Source organism: Bos javanicus, chromosome 9, assembly GCF_032452875.1.
Source record: "Bos javanicus breed banteng chromosome 9, ARS-OSU_banteng_1.0, whole genome shotgun sequence".
NCBI lineage: Eukaryota > Metazoa > Chordata > Mammalia > Artiodactyla > Bovidae > Bos > Bos javanicus.
Genome location: NC_083876.1, coordinates 23102642 through 23129394, shown reverse-complemented (window position 1 = coordinate 23129394; position 26753 = coordinate 23102642). Strand labels below are relative to the sequence as shown.

General features: G+C 37.8%; 1 protein-coding gene across 4 annotated transcripts in view; it reads right to left on the bottom strand.

Annotated features, from left to right (window-relative positions):
- Positions 1–26753, bottom strand: part of DOP1A (DOP1 leucine zipper like protein A) — a 125452-nt gene that overhangs the window by 1622 nt on the left and 97077 nt on the right. For 2 of the 4 annotated variants that reach the window (XM_061427303.1, XM_061427304.1), the window contains 16 exons: positions 25707–25832; positions 18718–18852; positions 16721–16776; positions 15510–15614; positions 11898–11964; positions 11601–11745; positions 11143–11222; positions 9740–9849; positions 9339–9488; positions 9137–9198; positions 7505–7657; positions 6219–6355; positions 5298–5353; positions 4214–4378; positions 1508–1637; positions 726–785 (listed from right to left, as the gene is read on the bottom strand). In XM_061427303.1, coding sequence (XP_061283287.1) covers positions 726–785; positions 1508–1637; positions 4214–4378; positions 5298–5353; positions 6219–6355; positions 7505–7657; positions 9137–9198; positions 9339–9488; positions 9740–9849; positions 11143–11222; positions 11601–11745; positions 11898–11964; positions 15510–15614; positions 16721–16776; positions 18718–18852; positions 25707–25832 — 1737 coding nt within the window. The remainder of the gene's footprint in view (positions 1–725; positions 786–1507; positions 1638–4213; positions 4379–5297; positions 5354–6218; positions 6356–7504; positions 7658–9136; positions 9199–9338; positions 9489–9739; positions 9850–11142; positions 11223–11600; positions 11746–11897; positions 11965–15509; positions 15615–16720; positions 16777–18717; positions 18853–25706; positions 25833–26753) is intronic. The other 2 variants (XM_061427305.1, XM_061427306.1) reach the window with 1 other exon arrangement.

The window sequence follows — 26753 nt, the reverse complement described above, 5'->3', positions numbered from 1 at the left end:
ACTTAGTATTTTAATATCACTAGTTTTCCTAGTGGAGAAGCAGATGCAAAATCCAGCTTATTTTCTTGTGTGCTTAAAATCCTGTTTGAATCTATTTTCCCTTCTTAGAAGTCTCTAGGAACAAATAAGAAAAGATCATTTTGTTCTTTATCTATGGCCAAATTAAAAAAAAAGCAGCAGCTATCAGTTTATTTCTTAGTACAAAATCACTTTCCTTTCCTCTCACCTAGTAATGCTGGCTTTAATGACAGTCCCGGGACTGGCAGCTACACCACTTTTACTGCCCTAAGTCCAAGCGTGATTCAATAGCCATTTAAGGGTCTGCAGAGATGAACTGAGTCTGAAGGGAAACAAGTGATATCCTTGAACCATCTACACAGCCAATTTCCAAACCTTTTGATTATATTCCTGTCAAGAGGTACTTTTAATAGAAGGACTTTTTTACTAAAAATTTAGCTCTTGATCAAGAAGAGTGCACTTGTTTTAGTGCTTCTGTTCTTAATCAGAACTAAATCACTGCCTCAGTAATAAATAAAATTTAAAAAGTCAAACATGTTTCCATGTGAACGACTTCTTTCACTTCGACAGTCTACACTGGAAAGACTTCCTTCCTGTTTTACCTCTCTCGTACTGCTGAAATCCAGACCTGGGTTTGTGTCTCAAGATTTGGTCCAGATGTGGCAACTTTTGCTGCCATATCACAAGCATCAAAAAGCCACCCTCACCTGATGACTGGCCATCTCCAATCCCTCCAAAATCACTGTCTTAAAGTCCTCCTCCTTGTCCTGTGGAAGGAAAGATTAGAACTCATAGCCTTTGCTCAGTGAAAAGTGGACTTGGCCATGAAGACCTTGTTTTAAGGTGTTTTGGATGAGAAAATGCTTTCCAATAAAACATTTTTTTTTATTTTGTGGGAGGAGTTCTATAAAAACTCATTACTATGAGATGCAGGGATGACAATGTACCTATAACCACATAGCTTCTGGATTTGTTGTCATGATTATTTTTTCAGACCCTGCAATATCAAAATGAAAGTACCCAAATGTGCTCCTAAACTCTGGATTCAACTTTCACCTTCATCTCTGTTCTGTTACTTATTAGTCCCTAAAGAAACAACTTGATTTTAAGTCAAGTTCTGCACTGTCCCCCATTCCATCTCTGTAGCCTGTGGAATGCGGTTTAAGAGCTGCTGCCTGAATAGGGGACGCCAGAAGACTGGAAAATTTCTGAGCACTCAAAGCACGTATTACAAACTAGTACTCAAAATAACAACCCAGACTGTCCCCAAATTGTACAATTTCATTTTGAAATTTTCTGAAGGCAAAGAAAAGACAAAACATTTGTAACAAAGGCCTACTGATGAGAGTAAGAAACTCACTATTTTCTTGGGTAAAGATCTGTAATTTATTAGCCTGATGCATAGTGGAAGTTGTACATAAGATATGCTATATCTTACAAATGTTACCTGCTTATATGTAACAAAAATAAATTGAAAAGAACGCAGTACCTTTGCCTTTTTCCGAAGAAGTTTTGCTAGTCGTACTACGTAAGGTTTAAATTCTCGTTGATGTATGCCCTGCCTTCTGACTTCCAAACCAGAATCATCTGAGACTTCTGGAATGAAGGCCCATCGGTACCTATGTATAGAAGAATGGTATCAACATCAGTAGGATACACGCTGTGCCTCTAAGACAAGTCCGCTTAAATACAGTAGACACATCGCGACTGCACCACTTACACGGATTCATGTTCAGCTGTGCCGCCCGCAGCCCTGTCACCTTGAGCTTGTTTCTTAACCTAAGCCTTCGTCAGTGAGTAAAGACACTGTCAACTACCCCACAGAGTTGAAGTGAGTAAATGAACATTTGTAATGAACACATGAAAACTGGAAAATACTCAACACCGTTTTTTTCATGAGCACAACCAAGTAACATGTTTCGTTCCTAGGTAAAAATCTCTATCACATACTTGGCCAGATGTTTCCTACCTATTACATAGTAAGGTGGGCAAAGGACTGAAAGGATTTAAGAAAGATCTGAGTAGGACTTCTGAGTACACTTCCATTCTATTTTTGTGTTTAAAATTTCATCTTTAATAAATAAAATTAGTATCTATGAAAACAATTCAAACAGTATAAAAGGTTGTACAAAAGAAAGGTAGTCTCCCCTCACCACAGGTTCCACCAGTACTGCCAGTTTATATCCATCCGGAGTTTATGCATAAAAAAGCATGAATTCACACAAGCAACCCCCATCTCTTTCAATACATAAAAATGACTGCTGTTTAATTACATATCTTGGAGAAAGATCATATAAAATGCCATCCTTTTTATAAGCTACATAGTCCTCTAGTGTTGGAAGGTACTGACTTAACCAGTTTCCTACACTGTCCAATTTTTTGCTATTACAAATACTGCCATAATGGATACCCTTATGAATTGCTGAATTTTGTGCATGTCTCTGAGAGGACAGTGGTTGGATAAATCATAGGATATAGCAGAATTATTGGCCTAAGGAAAATATGTATTCTGAATTTTGGTAAATATAAACCTCTTTGGAGAAAAATTAGACAATATCAATGTATCCTTCCAACACTAGTAAGAATGTTTCTACTTAAGGGTAAAAGGAGATACACTTTTAGATCTTTACCATTCTGATAGTTACTAATAACTTTAATTTCAATTTCTCTTATGAGTAAGCCTGAGCATCTTTTTAAACATTTGAAAAAATCATGAGTAAAAAGATATTACTCTTTCAAAAATTATGAAATTCTCCATGTTATCTTTTACCACCTTATAGATTTTAAGGGAAAAAAAAAAGACATAGTAGTTAAAAAAAAAACACGTAGTTGATATTACATTTTTGATCCCTTTTCTGTATCTTGACAAGAGGGTAAGCTCGTTATGGTTCTCACCATGGAAGCTAAAAAGGAAAGTGAAGACTATAGTTTTACTACCTCTGTGAACATAAGCTTCCTAGTTAATTTTGGACAGTTTCCTACAATTCTGCTTAGTATCCTTTTCTAAATTTCTTCAGGAGTAATATTTTACCAGACATCCAACCACTGAAATTCATTAAGAAGTGAATATATATGGTTTCAAATGGGGGGAAAAAGGAATGGGAATTGATGTAAAAAAAATTTCTAGTTCTTACCATTACATTTAATTAAAAGTAAGCTTGTGCAACAGCAGTTTTTAGAGAAAAAAGGTTCTGGTATCTTACTCTTTATCCTATTAATATTTCATTGCACCCTATTAATAGCCAATATTCTTGAATATATTGGATAGAATAATACAATTTATAAATGTATAATTTAATGTGGATAAATTCTCCAATTATCTTAGCCACGTATTAATGAAACAATCTTATAGTGCTTGCATATTACTTTAACAAATATGAAAAAAAGTGAAAGTGATAGCTGCTCAGTTGTGTCCGACTCTTTGCAACCCCATGGACTATAGCCCACCAGGCTCCTCTGTCCATGGAATTCTCCAGGCAAGGATACTGGAGTGGGTAGCCATTCCCTTTTCCAGGGGATCTTCCTGACCCAGGGATTGAACCTGGGTCTCCTGCATTGCAGGCAGTTTCTTTACTGGCTGAGCCACCAGGGAAGCTCAAATATGAAAAACCATAATTAAATATTTTGAGCACTTATGAACAAGGCATTTCATGAGAATTTAGTTATATTAATTTCTCCCTCTTCCCTTCTGCCATCTCTAGTTCAGTTCACTATCATCTGAAAGAAAAGGTGGTAAAGAAGCTGCCTGCCAATGCAGGAAACACGGGTTCAGTCCCTGGGTTGGGAAGATCCCCTGGAGTAGGAAATGGCAACCCATTCCAGTATTCTCATCTAGAAAATCCCATGGACAGAGAAGCCTGGCCGGCTACAGTTCATGCGGTCATAAAAGAGTTGGATATGACTTAGCTACTACGCCGCCACCACCACCAGCTCCTGCACTGGGCCTGAAGCTGGTGAGTCAGGTGTCCCACTGCCTCACATCTGCTGGCTACTCAGTCTACTGACTGAATGGTCTCTTGGTCATAATAGATCCATGACAACCATTTCCAATACCTCCCAATAACAGTGTTGCCCCACCATCCTCCTGCCAAAAATTATAAATACTTTGACTTACACAAAAAGTTCTATCTTAGATGTCACTGACCAAAGCAAATGCATTTCCAAAATGTCTACTTAATATCCTTATTTTACTTACATCTGAAATTGAGGAAGATTTTCGGAGGGCAACGCCAGAGCCAAATCCAAAAATTTGCAAGCAGAGAGATAGAGGTTTAACCACCGCTGGCTGTTGTATGAAGTAGAAAAGCCATTACCTCCTGTGTAGGTTGTCTCCAGACCAGCCACAGAGGGGCCTGAAGTCCTGTGGGCAGGGACAGTGCTATCAGCAGTTGTACCCTCTGACAAGTAATTCCCAAAAAATCTCAAAATGCCAGCTAATATTTTTCATAATCAGTCTGGTAAATGTACCAGTAGTTGCTAAGCAAGGTCATGACTAAATTATACTGTTCTCAAATCAAAAATTCATTTCTGTTCATTTAAATATTAAGAATATAAAAATAGAGAATAACTGTACTCAAGAAGGATAAAAATATAAGCTGTGAAACTAACAGGCCTCCCTGCTACTCAGTGCCCTTCTGTAAAGATAGTGAGAGGGAAAATTCCTCTCATAATCCCCACGGTTATTAGTACAGGGGACACTTAGAAACCTAGCACTGAAGAGTAGCAAACAAATTCAAGACACAGTGTCAAAGGAACTTTTCAATTTGTAAACTGATTTGTACAAAAATTCCTAAATAAAAATAAATTCTGTTTAGTCATATATTAATAAACTGCTTCACTAAAAAGAAGAAAATTCTAGTACATTAAACTGAGATCCTTCTGGAAGATATGGACATCTGAATACCTTAGTTACAGGTTACCTGCCGTAATAGGTTTTGCTGCATGTTTCAGGGAAAAGAGATGACCTGCTAAAACCAACCTTGTTCACATAGCAATGTGGCTACATTACTGTGGTGACAGTTGTAGAAATAGCATTGCCTGAGACTGTATTTATGTCTAGAGGCCCACAGCCGCAAATTTGGATAGTTTAATTCAGTCTAAAAAACCTAAGGTATACATGAAACTGTACCCATAGCCCAAAGCGATAAACTGGATAACAACAGACTAAATACATAAACTGTTCAGATGAAATAGTGTCTATTCCATCCTAGTTGTAAAGTAACATTCTGGATGATTTAGGATACTAAACACTGACAATACTAAAATGAATTACATATTACCGTGAAATATCTTCATCAGCAGTGAGTTCCTGCTCCATCAGTAAAAATACCTGTACCTGAAGACCACAGAATAAGTGTCAAATGTTTATCTAATCCTTCCTTCAAGTTATCTTTAGGCTATATTTTCATCAATCCAAACACAAATTTTAGGATACAACTTTAGGATCATGAAATTATACTTAGTTTCTAAAAATAAAACTGGATGTTTAGCACAGAGCTGTGCTACTCATCTGGCAGAGGTGGGATGAAAGCATGCTCTTATTTGGTGATTATGAAACAAACCATAAAAAGACAAATGTTACAGCCATTTGTTTGTGAGGATAGTATAGGGCTGGGTTTTCAGAGTTAAGAGATTGTTTTCTCTTTACTTACTCATCTCTTCCCCCCGCCCCCCACCCCTCAAGTTGTTCAGATGAGGGTGATGGTTTGGTCTGAGAGGAGAAAGGGCTGGTATCTGGGACTTAAGAAGATTTATTGTTTGGGACTTTACAAAATCTTATCAGAGTGTCTCTGAAGCAGCTTATCTGGGTAAGTGCTGCATTTCAGAGTGATGCATGCCTTCAGGCCACCTAAATCCAGCTAACCCACCTCTAATCACCCTGGAGGTTCTACTATAGGCGGAACCAGGCCTGGCAACCATGACACAGTTAGAAGTCAGTGTAGAAGAGAATGAACTAAACCAGATCAGACGAAGTAACGATTCACAAGGAGCTAATAACCCTGAATATTGCATATTTCAAAGTTTAAACTATGGAGACATAATCTGACTTGTTTCACTATTTTCAGCTGTAAAAATTTTCGGTAACAGGCTTAACTAGAGTTCAATTCTCTTCCAAAATTAGTTTTTATCCAGTAAGCATGCTGATGCTTGTCACATTGTTTTATAATTCAGATTTACTACCCGAGTTAAAATTAACTCACAAGTTCTGTGATCATGGTAGGCCAGAGCGAGGTAAGATGTTGTGGAGACATTCTCAAAAGTAACACTCTGAAAAACAGGAACACTTGAGAGTGAAGAGTTGGCACCTGGGGCAGACGAAGACTCTCAACCAATCTCTCTGAAAACAAACAAACAAAAAAATCCAATATATTTTCAATATCTAAATATTTAGAATCATTTCCATATAAACATTTCTATATAATCCAGTATTTCCAAAACTATGATGAAGAATCAACTTTTTAAAAAATTTGTAATCTGGTGCAGATACTTTCATTAATTTGATTAATCAAATTAATTTCATTAATTTGATTTTTACTAGAAAAATCAAATTAAAGATATATAAAATTCAGTGCCATGTTCTCATTTCTAGATTCAAGAGATTCTATCAAATTGCTGTAAAGGCTTAAAATGCTTACTCTACATTTCTGTACTTATCATGGATGGAATAACAGACTGCTACTAGTCTATGGACCACACTTTGAGTAGCACCAATCTAGTCAATGTTAAAAACATCACAGGACAAGTAGTGTGTACGATGTACACTGGACATTAGGTATAAAGAGTCAGAAAAGAAGGAGTCCTTTATCTTCAGAGAGAGAGGAATAATCTCTGTAAAAAGATGACAATCTCATTCTCAACCCAATCCCCACACCGCCTGCCGAGGCTGGTGGCTGCCCGCACACTGACTTGTGTGCAGCAAACAGTTCTGCCCGGGCAAGTTCACTCCTGCTACAGGGCCACTGGTGGCTCAGGGTGATGACTGCACCGATACCCTCCAGGACACAGGACCACCAAACCCAGGTGATGAAGGTGATCAGAAACCTTACACAACCCGCTGCTCTGTCCCCAGATTCTAGCTAAAATTTCCTGGTTATGTGTCTATTTCAGTCTCCTCCTTTAAAGATGTATAACCTCTCATCCACAATAAAAAACAAAAAACAAAAAAACCCACTAATATGCCTGGCTGCAGCAAAACAGTCTTACACCTCATTCTCAAACATGACTTCCCAGGAAATTTGACCCAAATAATAAAATAGAGACCATGTTTAGGCAATCCTATGAACTCAGTGTTTGATTTCTTTTACATACGAGTGATAATTAATTTTTGTTGTTTCAATAGAATAAATTTCTAATTCTACAACATTCTCCATCCACCAACATTTGGTAAATATTTCACCCCAACTTACAACTTAGGGAAAGTATTTTCTAAGGAACAACAAAAACTCAACAGTTTGGAAAATAGAGAAAATAGTTTTCCACTGTTTACCTTGTATATCAGGAAGATATTTCTGATACTGGTCAATTTCACTGCTAAAAATAGCAAATGCTAATCTTTTCAGAAGCATGGCTCTCTGCTCTAGTTCCACATCACGGTTTGCAAAGAGATTAAGTGAACTGCTTTGGGCCACAGCTACACGAGCTGAGGGGGATAAAAAAGCAAGAGAGGTTGTTACAGTCATCTAGCGATTTGAAAAAAGATGCTTGTGCTTTTCATTTTTAAGAATGTCTAGAAACCCTATGACATCCGAGAGACAGGCGCTTCTGGTGGAGGACTGGGGAGCTCTTCTCCGAGGCAGATGGGCTGGCACACAGAACCAGCGTCCACAAGTCAGAGACCAATTAGTAGGAAGTGCAATGTGGAGAGAGAAGAAAATTGAGGACTGACTATAGGTTTCAGAAAGTGAAATCACTAACAATGCCATTTTATAAAGCCATTATTTTATGCCATCTGCCTAAATCCTTCTCATTGTTTTAAAAACTTCTGGCCTGGCCCAGCCTAGCCTACCGAGCTCTCCCTCCTCTTGTCTTGTACTCACCCCCGTTCCCTCTTTGTAGCCATTCTGTCTTTGCTCTTTTGTGAACTCAGTAAGCTTGCTTCTATCCTGAGGACTTTATAATTTTTGTCCTTTATTCCTAGAATACTTTGTCCCTAGGCATGCTCATGGCTGTCTTTTTTTTTAGTTTCACCTCAAGTATGAGCTCCTGAGCTGTTATTTAAAATCTCTTGTAGCGCCCTATTTCCTTCACAACTTCTTACTTGCTCCCTGAAATAATTTTACTTATTGGATTAAGGTAAGCATAATGCCTGCTGCATTTTTGTCTTTTAATAAATAACTGTTAAAAAGATGAATCTCAAAACAAACCTGTGGAGATTAGAGAATACACTGTCCCTTTTCCAGAGGGGAAACTGCAGCCTGGTTAAGAAGGGACATAAAATTCTAGGGATTCATTCAACTTCGCTGCTATTTAAGATCATTAGTTGGATAATTTTCAAACTTTAAGAAAACAAGACAACTTTTTTTTTCCCAAATGAAATACTATCGAGGAACCCCAATTTATAAACAAAATAGAGAAGGAGTGGGGTGGAAAGTGATTCTGACTTCTTGGCCCCTCTCTTTCTTCATTTAAAGGAGATAAACACAGCCCCAAGTATCTTCTTTTTCGCCCTGGCTCACAGCATGGGTCTCACTTCCCCTACCAAGGATGGAATCCAAACCCCCTGCCGTGGAAGCCTGGAGTCCTGCCCACGGGATGGATGGCCAGGGAATCCCCCAGAGCCCTAGGACTTAGAGTGACTTGTTTGATAGGTCTGTCCCTGTTGCCTGCTTTTCTTGGCCTTCCTGGCGGTCAGTCCTTCCTTCAGTGATTACTGAGTGCCAGGTTCCATGCCATGTGCTGGGGAAACAAGTTAGAGACAAATGTGACAAGGCCAAATAGTTTACTGATTATTTATCTACTACGCTATCTTCTTCAAGTTTCAACTTTATATTCCTGTAGGGTACTACGTATCACTATAACCTGACAAAGAGCTAATTCAGTAGTTTCTGGACAAGAGCAAAGCAAATAAGAATGGCTCATGTACAGGAAAGACACTTAGGTTGTCATCCATAGTACTCACTCATTAAATCTCTAAACGTTGTCTTATCATGTGTCATCAGATTGTCCATAATTGCTCTCCAACTGAAAGAAACCAGGATCATGATATGTAATTAACATTTTGTTGTTAGTATTTAAAAAGTGTTCTACTTTGCAGATAGCAGTTGATTTCAACAGATTCTGTGAGATGCATTAGCATGTTGAATAGAAGCAGGAGGACTTACTGGTTAACACAAGAGGCATCCATTTGAAAGAAACTGGGATCCATAAAGAGGTCAAAGGCTTCTTTTTTCCAAGCTCTCCGTGTGTACTGATACCCACTAAGACTGCTCAGCAGCTGGACACAGGCTCGATAACTGGGTGCATTATGTGCACTGAGAGGAAGGAAAACCACGTTAACCTCTATGTTATAACTATTCATCATATTAAGTTACTCATAAGTATTCACATTTACCTAAAGCAATGATGGGAAATAGCACTTGTGTAAAAGAAACATTTTTATCACTATAATTTAAGGTAAAAATAAAGTCATTTTGTGATAATTTCATTTTTGGAATAAAGGAACACAACTTATTTTTAACAGAATACGAGTTAACTAACACATCTAGTTAAATAATAGTAGTACCTATGATTTCGGAGGTAGGGCACAACATAATGCATAATATTTACAAGTAAAGGAATGACTCGTTCTTTTTCATCACTGTAGAAAACCATATCCAAAAGATGAGCCAAAACCTAAAAAAAACATAAATGAAATGGAATGTATAATCTGAGAGCTGAAACTGACAGCATCTAGAGGTGGTTTTCAATCTGTAAGAACATCTAGAATACCTTAAAATTAGAAAAATCTAAAAGCAAATTCCTTAAATCCACTTTTACATGAATGGCTTCTGCAACTATTTGCATTTTTTCCCATTGTAACTAAAGAATATACATATGGGCAAATATTACTAGGAAGAGGAGAAAAAGAGAGGTTAAGAACCTTCCAATGTGATTAGGGAGTAAACACCAAATTTAAGACTGGAAACTCAGTACCTCTCTCCCTGACTGGGTTACCAGGGGATTTAGGAAAAATCCAACCTCATGAATTGAGATGCAACTCTGTCAACTAGCTATTTGCCTTAGTCATACTGTTCTAATCTTTGTAAGGTCCAGTAACCACATCTGTAAAGGGGAAACAAAAAGGAACTGCAGGTCTGTATAACAGGGTATAAAAAAAGAGCATGTCAGAGCATTTATATAAAAATGTTTGGTAAACTGTAAATACTTAATAGTGACCAGCATCGTTATATCACTTCTACCCTTCCCTACCAAATTGTGATACAAAAGCACTGTTCAATTTTAAACAGTACACTTGTAAAAAATAGTGCATGGGGGGAGCAATGTCTAAAGTTGCTAAAGTCACGTCTGACTCTTTGTGACACCGTGGACTACACAGTCCATGGAATTCTCCAGGCCAGAATTCTGGAGTGGGTAGCCTTTCCCTTCTCCAGCAGATCTTCCCAACTCAGGCATCGAACCCAGGTTTCCCACATTGCAGGTGGATTCTTTACGAGCTCAGCCACAAGGGAAGCCCAAGAATACTGGAGTGGGTAGTGTATCCCTTCTCCAGTGAATCTTCCAGATCCCGGAATCGAACCAGGGTCTCCTGCACTGCAGGTGTATTCTTTACCAACTGAGCTATCAGGGAAGCCCATACAAATGTTTGGTAAACTGTAAATACTTAATAGTGACCAGCATCGTTATACCACTTCCACCCTTCCCTACCAAACTGTGATACAAAAGCACTGTTCATTTTTAAACAGTACACTTGTAAAAAAAAAAAAAAATAGTGCATGGCAGGGAGCAAGGTCTAAATTGCTGTCATTAATATTTAACAAACTACTAATCTGAATACAAAGTCTAAACTTTATTTTATACTGATTTCTTGAACTACAAAATAATATTTCAAATTAAAATCTCCTTTGTAAGAACTACTTACTAACTGTTTACTTGAAAGTTCATGTGAAAAAATCTGACAATATTTACCTCAGAAAGTAATGTCAATGCATGGACACTATATACAGAAGGAGTTATGTTTGAGGTTTCCATTGCAGGTGATAACATATCTAAATAAGAAAAAAGACAGGTAAAGATATAGTTAGGTTTTTTTCCCACTGAAAAAAACTACATGTTAAACACAAGAAAAGGGAGGATTTTACAGCAATTATAGTGCTGGCTGCAATAATTTCTTAATGAGTGGTGGTGGTGGTTCAGTTGCTAAGTTGTGTCTGTCTCTTGTGACCCCATGAAGCCAGCCAGGCTTCTCTGTCCGTGGGATTCTCCAGGCAAGAATACTGGAGTGGGTTGCCATTTCTTCCTCCAGGGGATCTTCCCGACCCAGGGATTGAACCTATGTCTCCTGCATCGCAGGCAGATTCTTTACAGCTGAGCCACCAAGGGACAGATGCCTACAAATACAAACTTCAGTGTAGGGAGATCAATACCTTCAACATCAGATTCTAAATTGGTTCCATCTACCATTATTTTTGGAGAAGGCTTAACTTCAAGATTTCGCCGCAGCCATGTTGTCTGTTCCAAAGAAGAACCAGCAATTGCACCAATTGCATCCACTATTTTATGAGTCACATCCTGAAGAAACAAGGAGAACCCATCATATCTCTGTGTGTACACAGGCACACACATGAAACTTCACAGATGATCTTATCTGACCTTCCCATTTTAGATTTGAGAGCACTGAGAAACAGAGTTTTGGCAACAGCACTCAATTCAGAATGACTTACCTGGAGGTCTCTCTGGTCTTTTTTATTTTCCAAACTAGGGTTTTTCATGATAAACTCATTCAGAACTCTGAAAGGGTCAAAGAAAAAAAACAAACAGGAAATATTAGTGTAAAGAAAATGATGTAACATAATTTTTCACAGCAAGTGGTTTATGGTCTCAATTTTAACTTTGTATGTGTAACGAATATGGGTGTATGTGGACATTCTATGACTCAGGTGAAATGCATAAACCTATGCATGCAAACATCTGTGCAAGGATGTTCATCGCAGCATTATTTATAAAATCGGAATGTCCAGCAATAGAAGAGATAAACTGTGGTGTATTCATATGAAATACTAAACAGCAATGAAAATGAACAAATTATAGCTACATGAAATTACATGGATAATTTTTATTAAACATATGCTGTATGAAGTAGTAGACATAAAACAGAGTTGTTGTTCAAAAACAAGGCAACATTTATCTGTGGCACTATATGTCAGAATAGAGACTATCTTGAGGAGAAGGGAAAGGACAGTAATTAGGAGGGAACTTGAGGGGACATATGGTGTCTCATTTCTTAATTTAGGTTTGTGATTGTACAGTTGACATCTTTACTTTGTAATAACTTATAATTTGTATGTTTTCTGTGATTTATATATTAACAAAAAATTTAAAAACCCCACCAATCTAATATAAAAATGGTTTCTTATGTGTATAATAGATAAAAAAGATTTCTTGAATGTAAGAAATCCATTTCCATTGTTTGCTAAAATTCTACTCAATATTTAACTTGATTTTATTAACTATATGCATAATTATTTCCAAACTAACACATAAAGTGATATTGAAGAACAATCATATAAATTCCTATTTTATAATTAGGAATTTTTAGAGGATCAGTGGACTGGTTGGGAGAAAAAATAAACCACCCAATTTAAAAAAGGAGTTAGTTTTCTAGTATAAGTGAAAATGCCCAACTTTTAATTTAAATACTCAGAAGATACACACATTGAGAAGGAGGTATAACACTTCATTATCTGAGAAATGAGAAAGGAAGAAAAAACAGGTGATGAAATAGAAAAATCTTGCAGGGGAGAAGGTAGAAGTCTGACAGTTGGTTTTAATTTTTAATGAGATTAGCAGGATATTTGGTGATGATTCAAAGAGCTGTCCATATATTCCTTCTATGAGCCTTAGAACAATTTAGAGGTAGGTAAGGCAGGTATTATTACTCTTGACAGATGGGAAAATAGCCTTGGAAAAGTTTATTGATGTACCCTGGGTCCCAGAAATGAGAGTTAGAACTAGATATCCAAAGAGAAGAATCAGAAATCTTTATGGGAACACTGTTCTAATTTCCAGGGTTTACAGTTCTCTCTCATCAATAAAAACTATCATACACACTAGTTATCTTTATCTTTGGTCCAGGAATTGCAGATGCCGAGTCCACTGCTCTTTCCACTACACCTTCAATGTCGTAAACCCCTTCAGATTTCTGGTTTAGAAGACAGCACGAGGGTCTAGGGATCATTCCTAGGGTTCGCAGTGTTACTCAGCTTCTACAGGCTGACCAGCTCTCCTCCAGCTCTCATCCTTGTTCTTCTACCTCCTCTCTGCTTCCTGGTGTAAGACTACATTCCTACATTTACCAAAATCTCGAGTCCATTTTACCAAAGAACCCTCTAACCCTAACCCTCCCTCTACTTCAAAATTTTCTAGACCACTGGTTGCCAAAGCAGAATCACTGGTTCCCTTTAGGACAACAGAGAAGCTAAGTCTGTATATAGAACCACCCAACTACACTTTTAAAAAACACCAGCAGAGCTACAGAGGCTGACTAAGGTTGAAGTTCTTTGCATGCGGTTGAGTTTACATCCCATTCAGTGGAACAGCACATTGAATGTCTGGAGTAATGCAAACAGGTTGGAGACAAGGGTATTCCCTTTGGGGAATTCCCCTCTTCTGTCTTAAGCAGTCCTTTTCAAATTCCAGGATGTAATGTAATCACTTGAGACCCTTGTTAAACTGCAGATTCTGATTCGGGTGGTCTGGGTTGGAGCTTGAGAGTCTACGTTTCCAACAAGCTCCCAGGCGACTCTATTGCTGCTGGTTGAAGGATCAACCTGAGTCACAAAGTTTTAGAGGAAATGCAGCCTTCTTTCTCACTCTTACCCCTGCCATTCCCCGGTCTCCATCCCCTCCCAGCTGTCTCTGGAATCTGGTGCTTCCAAGGAGGCCCCCGCTCCCTACAATCTCCTATGGAGCACTCTCCCCTTAAATAATAGTCATTATCAGCCAGGCACTATTCTAGGAATTTAACAAACACTAACTCTAAATGATCCTTGTAACAACTTTATGAGGTAGGCACTATTATCATCTCCATTTTACAGATGGAAAGGTTATATAACCTGTGCAGGGCCTTCTAGCAAAGAAGTAAAGGAGTTGGGATTTGAATTCAGGCAGAGTCTTTGCTGTTCACTACTCAACATCGTCAGGTTTCCTTACCATTTCAAATCACATTTTCTTCTGCTACCTTGTCAGTTCTCTTTCTTTTCGTGATCAAACAAACTCAAAGACTACTTCACACTAACTTTTTTCACTCTAACCCTTGCCCTTAACATCTGTGCTTATTATCTCATCCAACTCTTTTCTCCTAAATTACCAATCCTCTTTGGATCATCAATAAATACACCCTCTTTTTATACATCATCTTCCCTAATCTCTCTAAAGGGGTTAACCATGCCTTAACTTCTCTTTGCTTCTAGAACCCTGAAAATACCTGTTTTTCTTCTACCTTTCTGATGTTTTTCTTTTCTATGTCCTTTCTTGGCCCCCTTTCCTTCTTTTCTTGTCCTGTTATTTCGATCCCATAATCCACAGCACACAAACTTGCTACCTCCCATTAGAAACGATTCTATCTTCTTTCCCCTATGATCTATTCTACTACTAACTTGCTGGTCATATCCCTCCTCAAAACCTGCCATCACTCCCAGCCCCTGCCCAAGACCAAATTTCTTAAAAAAAATGCGAATTCCTTTCCCATTCCAGCTCCCATCCCCATCTCATTCACCCACTGTCCCACTGCTATGCCTACACCACAGCCAAAGCAGACAAGGCACCTCGCCCAGTATCCCCTCCCTGGCCCACAAAGGCTTTCCCCTCCTACCATCTCCACTCACTGAGCAAATATTTCCCGGGGACATATTATGAACCAAGGATAATGGAGAGTAAAAGATACTGTCCAGACATCATGGCGCTTGCAGTCAAGGGTAACTAGAATTACCAAATAATCAGGCACATTAACAGAGATCAGGAAGCAACATGACAGAGAATGACTTTTCATGTTCAGGGTTCTGAACTCAGATGACTATGAAGCTCCCCTTCAGTCATCCTGCTCACCTCTGCCCCTTTCAATCCCACACTTTCTCATCGCTGAGTCACTACTGCTGCACCAGTTTCACATTAGCATGTTCACATTTTGCATATGTAGAAACACACAATGTTGCCTCCACAATCCCACTCCCCCCAAGAAGGTAGAGACACACCATCACCCAAAACATGTTATTCAGCAATCAGAGACAACGGACACTATACATTTGAAATCATATTTTTTAAGTGAAACTGCTTACCCAAGTATAAGAAACTGCCCTGGGGCTGGAAGGCTCAGTTGTATGGAATCTTTCAGAAGTATCAACAGTGATGCCCAGCTATCCACTAAATTGGGCACTGGAATTCTGCAAGATGAACACAGTTTCTATACACAGATAAAGCCAATATCAACTTTAATTTTCCCTATACTTTCCCAGTCTTTACCATATTTCCCTACTTTCTCTGAAAATTTTCTAAATTTGATAGACTGTGATACTGTTATAGAACATTTCTGAAAGCTTTATATTTTCTACTCTTATTATATGTAAAAAGAAAACCAAGCATACATACTTAAAATATCCAGTGTAACTTATTACAGTAGAAATTTTGCCATAGAATTACCAGTTCTTAACCATACTGACTCTCAAAATGCAGCTCAATAAATTTGTTTAATTATTGACATCATAGTTACCTACTTCCTTCCCTATTCTCTCCACTTCTCTCTTATATTAGCTCTTTCTCCTTCACATATGAGTCTCTATCTCATCTAAGGGAGGGCTGTCAATCTATCCTGAATATCAGTCTCTCACCTCTACAGAAATTAAGATTCTCTTTGTTTCTTCTTGACCTTAACCCTAACTCTTCTACCTAAACTTAGATTTTAGGCAGTCCCTATTCTAAATCACAACCAGTTTAACCTAACTTTATGTTAGTCATCAATCACAAACTGATGCCAAGTTTGATGATTAAAATGGAAAAAATTAAGGTTCTTGAGTAAGTTTATCAAAACTCAAATCAACGAAATTCTATTCAGATGTCAGCTAAATGCAAAACTGGAATGCCATAACAAGAAGATATTGTCATATCATTCCATTAAAAAAAAAAAAACAGATTAGACGACCTTGCGTTCTCACCTATATCAAAATAATGGATCAGTGGAAACTGGCATAGTTTCAAGAACAGGATGTAGTTTGTTTATTATTTTCTTACAATTCAGTGTTTTAATGTCCAGTGTACTTTAGTGTACTTAGGTCTTTATATCTGTAGGATCCACATGACTGGGTCATTAAGAGGCCAACTGCCTTTATTAATATTTCCACAATGTTTTTCTGTTACCAGTATTAGTTCTTTTAGTTTTAGAAGGAAAAAAAATAAGTAACTTCTTGAAAGAATTCAGGTGCCTTCTTCCTTGTTTCCTAATTTTTATGCATTGCTAAATAAAGTGAGGAGAGATCCACAGCAGTTATCTTACCTTTGAATATAAGCATAGAAAAACTGAAGCATGCAGACTTCCAAAGAAAGATGTTTCTATAAACAAAAGAAACCAATTTTATAGTGAAGAAAAATGCTGCTTTTTCTTTTCCATAGTTATAACTACTCTGTATTTTACCAGTTTTAAATTAAAAAAATTAAAAGCAAACAAAATCAAACACTAGGTTGTCATCCAAATCATGCAGCTCTCTTCCATGTAGCAGGCAAAACACAAAAGCTATTTAAAAAGCTGAAAATGGTTTAGAAAGAATCAAAAGATTCTCAATTCCGACACCCCCATATACAAAGCACACCCCAGTCATTATTTTTAAATGATCCATTGACTCTATAAGCATCAACAGTATTTTAATCAGCCTATGCTTGGCCAGGCTATCAGAATTAGGTTGACTTTTTTTTTTTTTTTTAAATAAAATGGAATTTAAATCTATTTTACCACAAGTTTCTGTTAAATTAGGACAGGTAGGTAGGTATGCTGCTAAGTCGCTTTAGTCGTGTCCGACTCTGTGTGACCCCATAGACGGCAGCCCACCAGGCTCCGCCGTCCCTGGGATTCTCCAGGCAAGAACACTGGAGTGGGTTGCCATTTCCTTCTCCAAGGCATGAAAGTGAAAAGTGAAAGTGAAGTCGCTCAGCTGTGTCCGACTCTTTGTGACCCCATGGACTGCAGCCCACCAGGCTCCTCTGCCCATGAGATTTTCCAGGCAAGAGTACTTGAGTGGGTTGCCATTGCCTTCTCCAGTAGGTAGGTATAGTTGGTTCCAAATCTGAACTAACTCCTAATAGCCTAAAATCTATTCTCTAAAGTTAGTGCTGAATGTAACATATAATAAAAAGAAGGCACCCGCCCTTAAAAATCAATAATAGACAAGAAAATAACACTGATGTCCACTTTCATTTACCCAATTTGATTTGTTATGTTTTGACACCAACTATTCCCTTGAAAATTTCCCCTTGTACCACATGAGGAAAAATCAAATATCTGATGAATTCAGAACTTAGTATATTGAGAACAGGGTTGGTGGCAGTTGAGGAGTACAGAACTTGCTCTTATTTGATTTTATATCCTTCACACTTAGCCCAATGTCTCTGGCATAAGTAGGTGCTCAAAATAAATACAATGAATTGAGCTTTCACAAGCAAATTTAAAATCCTATCACAAATGCCCCAGTGGTGATTACAGAACAGTAAGGAAATTGTTAAAAAGTTAGTAAGGACACTGGCTATTTTTGTACACAAGTAGTACACTCTTTAGGCAATAGAAAAAATAATGCAATATTTTCAGATATGTGCAATAATTCTTTCAAGGAAGTAATCAGGCCTATTTTGGCTTGGCCTAAAGTCTAATGTTAGCAGTTGGTAAATATTTTTTAAGAAAATTGTACCTCTTACTGTTCCTGAAATAAGGAGCGGAAAAAGTAGACAAGTTCATAACTTTACTAACTTGTAGACTTTTAGGTCTGCCTAACTAGAGACAACGCATTGGGAGTGCAAAGACTCTGTCACTGACTTCTTGGTAGCACAGATTGTACATGGTCAAGAAATGACATCAACTAGAACTAAAGTTATAGCAAAATGTGAGGAGCTTACAGACTTAGACCCTCATTGCAAAGAGAGAGCAGCAAGAGGCTGTGAAAAAGGAAACAACCGAAGTGAACAGACCTTGGGCTCTGGCTTCTGTGCTTTTCCTCTACACGACCAGAAAAATCTCACCTAGGAATCTGGCCCCACACGTACTCACTGCCTTAGATGTACATATGGAGCGCTACGAGCAGTGAACTGCTCTTCACTGGCCACAGGGAGGATCATGCCAGCGGGTCACTGTAGATACTGGTAACTGTTTTTATTAGGGCAGAGTGAGAACACATGCTCTCATCTCTGCAATCTATTTACAAGGATGCATTGTACAAAAAATAACTTCCCTACCAGGGTCATCTCTGAAACACAACTGGAAACAAATCAAAGGGTAGCTCCGCTTACCTTGTCCTTGGCTATGGCTGGGGGCTGCTTCAAGACATCTTTCACAGTCTGTATAACAGTCTCTGCTCTCATGACACTGATAGACCGAACCAGTTCTACTAGTAAGAGCTGTTCTTCACTGGCTGCAGGAATAACCTGGAGAACACATCACTGTATTCACTTATGTATGGGTAAAGGTAAATCTTTTAAGAGAAACCACAGAATTAAGAGAATATTTTATGGCCTCTTTTAATATAAAGGCCCTTTCATGTCCCTTGATGACTTTAGGTAAATTTTATTTTTTATCAATATAATACATGTATATTGTTTCAAAAAGACAAACAGGACAAGGTATCTTTTAAGAAAAAATAGCAGTGTGCTTGCACTTATGCCCCAAAGTGACCAGGCTCAACTCTTGGCTCTTTCCTATCATTTCTGAGTAATATTCATGGTTGTTATTTTTCCTATTTCAGAATATTTTCTTCAATTTTACATATTATCTACTGACATCCTACTTTAGAAGACAAACTTCTGGTTCTATTACACTCTTCTCCCTATCCTTCCACCATAGTTACATCATAATTTCATTTAAATATACACCCAATATTCATATGTTTACTTATAGTTATGTTGTATATTACCAGTATACATGTCTTCTCTTGCACGACTTTTTGTTTTTCCTAAACTGTTTTTTTGTGTGCTAATTTTTAAAATAATCTTCATTTATTCATTCCAACTGAAAAATCTTAACAAGTCTACATTAATAAGATAATCTGCTTCAAAGAAATAATTGTTTTATTACAATATTTATTTCTATTTATTTGGCCATGCCAGGTCTTAGTTATGGCACGCAGGATCTTTAGTTGGTGGCATGCAAACTCGCAGGTGTGGTATATGGGACCTAGCTTCCCAACCAGGGATCGAACCTAGGCCCCCTGCATTGAGAGCACAGAGTCTTAGCCACTGGACCGCATGGAAGCCCCAATATAATTGTTTTTACTTTAATAGTTTTTAAGGATCTTCATAAAGAAACACTGAATGTGATGAACTACGTATGCGTACTTTCATTCATTTCAGAGTGGTTTATGATGTGAAGAATTATTTACGCACATTTTATGTTTCCCCAAGTTTCACTAAAATCATGATGAAAAATATAAAAGATGTATGAGTAATTACATATCAACCAGAAGATGTATGAAATGAATGAATATATATCAATGAAAAGTATTACAATGGCCTATTCACAATGTTTTATATGTAAATGTGTTTAAAAATATGATAGTATACACAAGAAAACATAGTTTTTCTTATGCAGTGTGACTTCAGTTGGATTTTTCTATCTTTACAAAAAAAATCTTGCTTGACTGTCACAATATATTTAATAGAAGTGTGTGCATATATACAAGTGCATTTGTGTCTACACACTGTTTTTGTTTGCTTGGCCTTCTCTATCATAAGTTTATCCCCAAAGAATCCAACAGCTGTAAATCTCCTCTAACTACATGCTCAAAACCATCAGATCAGATAACTAACCTACCTTTTCCCCTTCCTGCTTTTTCTTGAGATATCTCTGATAGATGTCTTTCTGTTCTACCCTGGTTTGGTACTCTCTAGGCTTGCTATATAGTATCATCTTGTTTTTTCTCCTGTGACCATCAGCCTTTCTTTTTTCCTGTGTTGGAACTCCCATTTCTTGGATCCCATGCTGCCTTCTTTCTTGGTTTATTCCTCCTCTGCTGGAAATACATCTTACAGTATTTGAGAAAGGGTGAATCAACTGCAATTTTTTTTGAGACATTTCAAAGTCAAAACTCACCTGAGTGACACTTTGGCTGGGTAAAGTACTACAGATTGAAACTAACTTTCCAATCATAAGTTCTAGTGTTGCTAATGATAAGTCATATCATCATCCATTGAATATGACCAGTATTTTCTCTTTAGAAGGTTATCAGACCTCCTTTTCATCTCTGGTGATCTGACATTACTTGCTGATCTTTATGTAGACAGATCTCTTTTCACAGTGCCTATAAAAATTCATTTCCTTTACTTCTGGGGAATTTCCTTGTACTATTTCTTAGATACTTTTCTCCCCTCGTTTTTTCTATTTCTTCTTTCTTCAAAAAGATACTGTACCTCCAGTATCATTTCCCTAATTTAAAAATCTCCTTTCCTCTGTTTTCCACAACTCTAAATTTACATTCTATATTTGATATTTATCTACTTTCACTTCTCTTATACTGATTTTGTTTTGCTTCTGCTAAAAAATTTTGACATTTAAGACAATTAAAAATTTTTGCAATAGTCCTTCTTATAATCTCTTATTTCATGGATGTAATATAATTTTACCTGGTGAACTTTACATTTTCTTCTGTTACCTGCATATTACTTTTGACTTTCTCTATCTACTTGTTTTGGTCTTTATCTAATTTTCAGAGGCTTTCTTCATGTGACTGGTATTCCTTGGCTCTCTATTTCCCAGGTAACTCAGCTGGTAAAGAATTTGCCTGCAATGCAGGAGACCCTGGTTTAATTCCTGGGTTAGGAAGATTCCCTGGAGAAGGGATAGGCTACCCACTCCAGTATTCTTGCCTGCAAAATTCCATGGACAGAGGAGTCTGGCAAGTTATAGTCCATGGGGTTGCAGAGCTGGACACAACTAAGCACAGCACAGCAATAATAATAACTATACGCAAATATATTTACAGCGTCCTTATTAAGTGCCACGTACTGGTAAGTGCCATATATATATGCATACCCTTCCTTCATCCCTCCCATCTTTCCATCCACCCTTCTTCCCTCCCTCCGGTTCTGATTCTCACAACCCCATAAAGCAGCAATGCTAACCTGAGGACGTTATATAGCTAGTGAGTGGAGAAGTCAATATTTGAACCCCAGGGACCTGGTTTCAAAGTGTGAGGTCTTAACAACTGTATTACTACTGCCTTTCAAAAAGAAATTGAAAGGTGACAGGAAGCCAAGCATTTAGGTGCAAGACTACTGGATAGGTGGCCCTTCCTGTGTAGTGCCAGCAGCCTAGTTTTGGAGTCCTTTTTTTGTTGTTGTTGTTGTTGTTTTTAGGAGACACAAAAATTTAAGTAGCTTAGGTCAGGCCATTTTCCTAGAGAGGAATCCTAAACTCCTACCTGAACAACATAATGGCTTCCTGCCATTTTGCTGGGGTGAGATTGATTCCATTTTTCAGAATGTAGACTTTTCCTGACTGCTGTTTGAAGCATGATGTCTAATTCCTACCTGTATGAACCTTGTACTTGGATGCAATCTCAAAAATGACAGAATGATCTCTTTTCGTTTCCAAGGCATATCATTCAATATCATAGTAATCCAAGTCTATGCCCTGAGCATTAATGCTGAAGAAGCTGTAGTTAAACAGTTGTGTGAAGATCTACAAGACCTTCTGGAACTAACACCCCAAAATGATGTCCTTTTCATCATAGGGGACCAGAATGCAAAAGATGTCAAGAAATACCTGGAGTAACAGGCAAATTTGGCCTTGGAGTACAGAATGAAGCAGGGCAAAGGCTAACAGAGGTTTGTCAAGAGAACGCACTGGTCACAGCAAACACCCTCTTCCAACAACAAAAGAGAACACTCTACACATGGACATCACCAGATGGTCAACACCAAAATCAGACTGATTATATTATTTGCGGGCAAAGATGGAGAAGCTCTATACAGTCAGCAAAAACAAGACCAGGAGCTGACTATGGCTCAGAAGAACTCCTTATTGCCAAATTCAGACTTAAATTGAAGAAAGTAGGGAAAACCACCAGACCATTTAGGTATGACCTAAATCAAATCCCTTACGATTATACAGTGGAAGTGACAAATAGACTCAAGGGATTAAATCTGATAGAGGGCCTGAAGAAATATGGATGGAGGTTCGTGACATTGTATAGGAGGCAGTGATCAAGACCATCCTGAAGAAAACGAAATGCAAAAAGGCAAAATGGTTGTCTGATGAGGGCTTACAAGTAGCTGAGAGAAGAAGAGAAGTGAAAGGCAAAGAAGAAAAGGAAAGATATACCCATATGAATGCAGAGTTCCAAAGAATAGCAAGGAGAGAGAAGAAAGCCGTCCTCAGTGATCAGTGCAAAGAAATAGAGGAAAACAATAGAATGGGAAAGACTAGAGATCTCTTCAAGAAAATTAGAGATACCAAGGGAACATTTCATGCAAAGATGGGCTCAATAAAGGACAGAAATGGTATGGACCTAACAGAAGCAGAAGACATTAAGAAGAGGTGGCAAGAATACACAAAAGAACTGTACAAAAAAGATCTTCATGACACAGATAAACATGCTGGTGTGATCATTCACTTAGAGCCAGACATTCTGGAATGTGAAGTCAAGTGGGCCTTAGGAAACATCACTACGAACAAAGCTAGTGGAGGTGATGGAATTCCAGTTGAGCTATTTCAAATCCTACAAGCTGATGTTGTGAAAGTATTGCACTCAATATGCCAGCAAATTTGGAAAACTCAGCAGTTGGCCATAGGGCTGGAAAAGGTCAGTTTTCATTCCAATTCCAAAGAAAGGCAAAGCCAAAAAATGTTTAAAATACCACACAATTGCACTCATCTCACACGCTAGTAAAGTAATGCTCAAAATTCTCCAGCCCAGGCTTCAACAGTACGTGAACCATGGATTTCCAGATGTTCAAGCTGGATTTAGAAAAGGCAGAGGAACCAGAGATCAAATTGCCAACATCTGCTGGATCATCGAAAAAGCAAGAGAGTTCCAGAAAAATATTTATTTCTTCTTTATTGACTATGCCAAAGCCTTTGACTGTGTGAATCACAACAAACTGTGGAAAATTCTTCATGGGAATATCAGACCACCTGACCTGCCTCCTGAGAAATCTGTATGCAGGTCAGGAAGCCACAGTAAGAACTGGACATGGAACAACAGACTGGTTCCAAATTGGGAAAGGAGTATGTTGGCTGCATATTGTCACCTGGCTCATTTAATTTTTGCAGAGTACATTATGAAAAATGCTGGGCTGGATCAAGCACAAGCTGGAATCAAGATTGCCGGGAGAAATATCAATAACCTCAAATACTCAGAAGTCACCATCCTTATGGCAGAAAGTGAAGAAGAACTAAAGAGCCTCTTGATGAAAGTGAAAGAGGAGACTGAAAAAGTTGACTTAAAACTCAACATTCAGAAAACTAAGATCATGGTATCTGGTCCCATCACGTCATGGCAAATAGATGGGGAAACAGTGGAAACAGTGTCAGACTTTATTTTTTTGGGCTCCAAAATCACTGCAGATGGTAATTGCAGCCATGAAATTAAAAGACGCTTGATCCTTGGAAGAAAAGCTATGACCAACCTAAACAGAATATAAAAAAGTAGAGACATCACTTTGCCAACAAAGGTCCATCTAGTCAAAGCTATGGTTTTTCCAGTAGTCATTTATGGATGTGAGAGTTGGACTATAAAGAAAGCTGAGTGCCAATTAGAATTGATGCTTTTGAACTGTGGTGTTGCAGAAGACTCTTGAGAGTCCCTTGGACTGCAAGGAGATCCAACCAGTCCATCCTAAAGGAAATCAGTCCTGAAAATTCATTGGAAGGACTGATATTGAAGGTGAAACTCCAATTCTTTGGCCACCTGATGTGAAGAAATGACTCACTACAAAAGACCCTGATGCTAGGAAAGGTTGAAGGTGGGAGGAGAAGGGGACAACACAGAATGAGATGTTCGGATGGCATCACCGATTAGATGGATATGAATTTGAGTAAGCTCTGGGAGTTGGTGATGGGAGCCTGGCATGCTGCAGTCCATGGGGTCACAGAGTTGGACTGACTGAGCAAATGAACTGAACTGTGAACCTTGTGCCCTTGGATCAAGAGTCTCTTTTCAAAGTACTCTTCACAAAGTAAATTTGACTCCAGTGTCCTGATGAGGTAGGGTAAGAGGAGTGGGTGGCTGCTTGGGTTGGGAAAAGGGAACTATAAACTTTCAATCAGTCCTCCAGATTTCAGCCCCATCCTAACTCTTTGCCTTTGGAAGTACTTGATACTTCTACTTCCAGACTGTCTATAGATTTACATTAGTAATTGATCCTTTGCTTGCAGCAAATCAGTAGAGCAGAGAAAACTGATATTGATATCCAAGTCAGTTATAACTCAGACATGTTTCTCGTCGTGCAAAACTTTTTGACACTTGTGGTCATATGACATTTACGGCCACACTTATGTGGTTACCCCTCCCAAGTTTTTGTCAGTGTAGGTTTTGTCATTTAGAATTGTTTCACTCTCATTTTTGGTAAGAGGGAAGATAAAAATGCATGTGTTCAATATGCCATGTTAAAGCACATGTACTTAACTAACTTTAAATAATCCAAGATCTCAATTCTGTCCAATGTAATATCTACTACTGAATCCTTACATGCAAAATGTCATATAAAAGGAATGTTTATTTTTTATTACTTGAAATGTGTCAGCATACATGTAATATGAAATCAGCACAAAAATAAGATTAGAAACCTTCAGCTAGACAAATCACATACCCTATAGGAATAAATTATTTAACAGCCTTAGTATTCTAGTGAGTCAGTATTTATATCCAATACAGAATAGTTTTTTGAGCTTTCAAACTCACAAAGCAACAAAATTTCCACATATATAAAGACAATATATGAATTACATTTAAGCAGTCACATTGTAACGAAAAGCTAATCAAGATGAAAATTTCTCTCCATACTCTTGCTATGCACCTTAAATGACTATCATTTAAAAAACACTTTGTATCTGATTACCATTTCTATACAGCTACAGTGTTAATATCATATGAATTTCTTTTTTCACATAAAGTATCTTTTATACTTAAGAAATTTAGGCAATATATTATTATCTAAACTGGAAGACAAACTTACTTTTCAGCGATCCACCCCATCCCAGCCCCTAATCCCATTGCAACTAATGGAAAACTGAAACTCAGCATGTATTCACCATATGCTTACCAAGTGAAAAGATAAACACATACCTTGGTCCTGGTGGGGGCTTTGTTCTGTCTTCTCTCATTCCATACAAAGGCAATGGCAGCCATAAAGTGAACACCATGATTCATTGAAATAGGCCCCAATAATTCTAGGATTTGCTGCCTCAAGTTCTAAAAAAATTTGAGCAAATTACAAGTGCATTAAAATTTATGAAAGCATTAATAACTGGACTGCACTTTTAGTTTTTCTTGGAAGAATATATAGAACTTGTTTGTTTTACCACCTAAATCGTGATAGTGAAGTGAAGTGAAAGTTGCTTAGTCGTGTCCGACTCTTTGCCACCCCATGGACTATACAGTCCATGCAATTCTCCAGGCCAGAATACTGGAGTGGTTAGCCGTTCCCTTCTCCAGGGGATCTTCCCAACCCAGGGATCAAACCCAGGTCTCCCGCATTGCAGGTGGATTCTTTACCAGCTGAGCTACCAGGGAAGCCCAAGAATACTGGAGTGGTAGATAATGGTATCTGTGGTAAATAATGGTGGAGGAAAGTTTAATAATGTTAAGAGATGCAACTATAGTCATTTTAATTCAAAAGGAAAACAAATAACCTGTAACAGTTTAATCCAAATATTAAAATAAAACATCATTTTATTTAAATTTTCTATTGATTTCCAGCCTTCCTCCACAGTGCCAGGAATGCTCCCATGACTCCCAAGTCTAGGAAGTCAGATCTGGAGTAAGATTAGGTAATTGAGGGATATCAATTTGATGACTGGCCATAGCAAACATGCTTTTAAACAATCACATAATTTCCCTCTAAATATAAAGAAGAAACTTTGAGAAATATCTGAAAGTATAAGAAGAAAAAAAATTTTTGAATCAACCATTAACTTCATCATCCTGAGATAATCAGTATTAGCTCATGAATTTTCTTTATTCCTTCTTCTGCAGATTGTTTTTCAACATAATTAGAAATACAATATTTGTTCAATTATGTAAAATTCCTGTTTTACTAAACTTTTAAGCACTTTACATCGACTAAGAATTCTTCAAAACCATGATTATTAGTGGCGACATAATGTAACACTG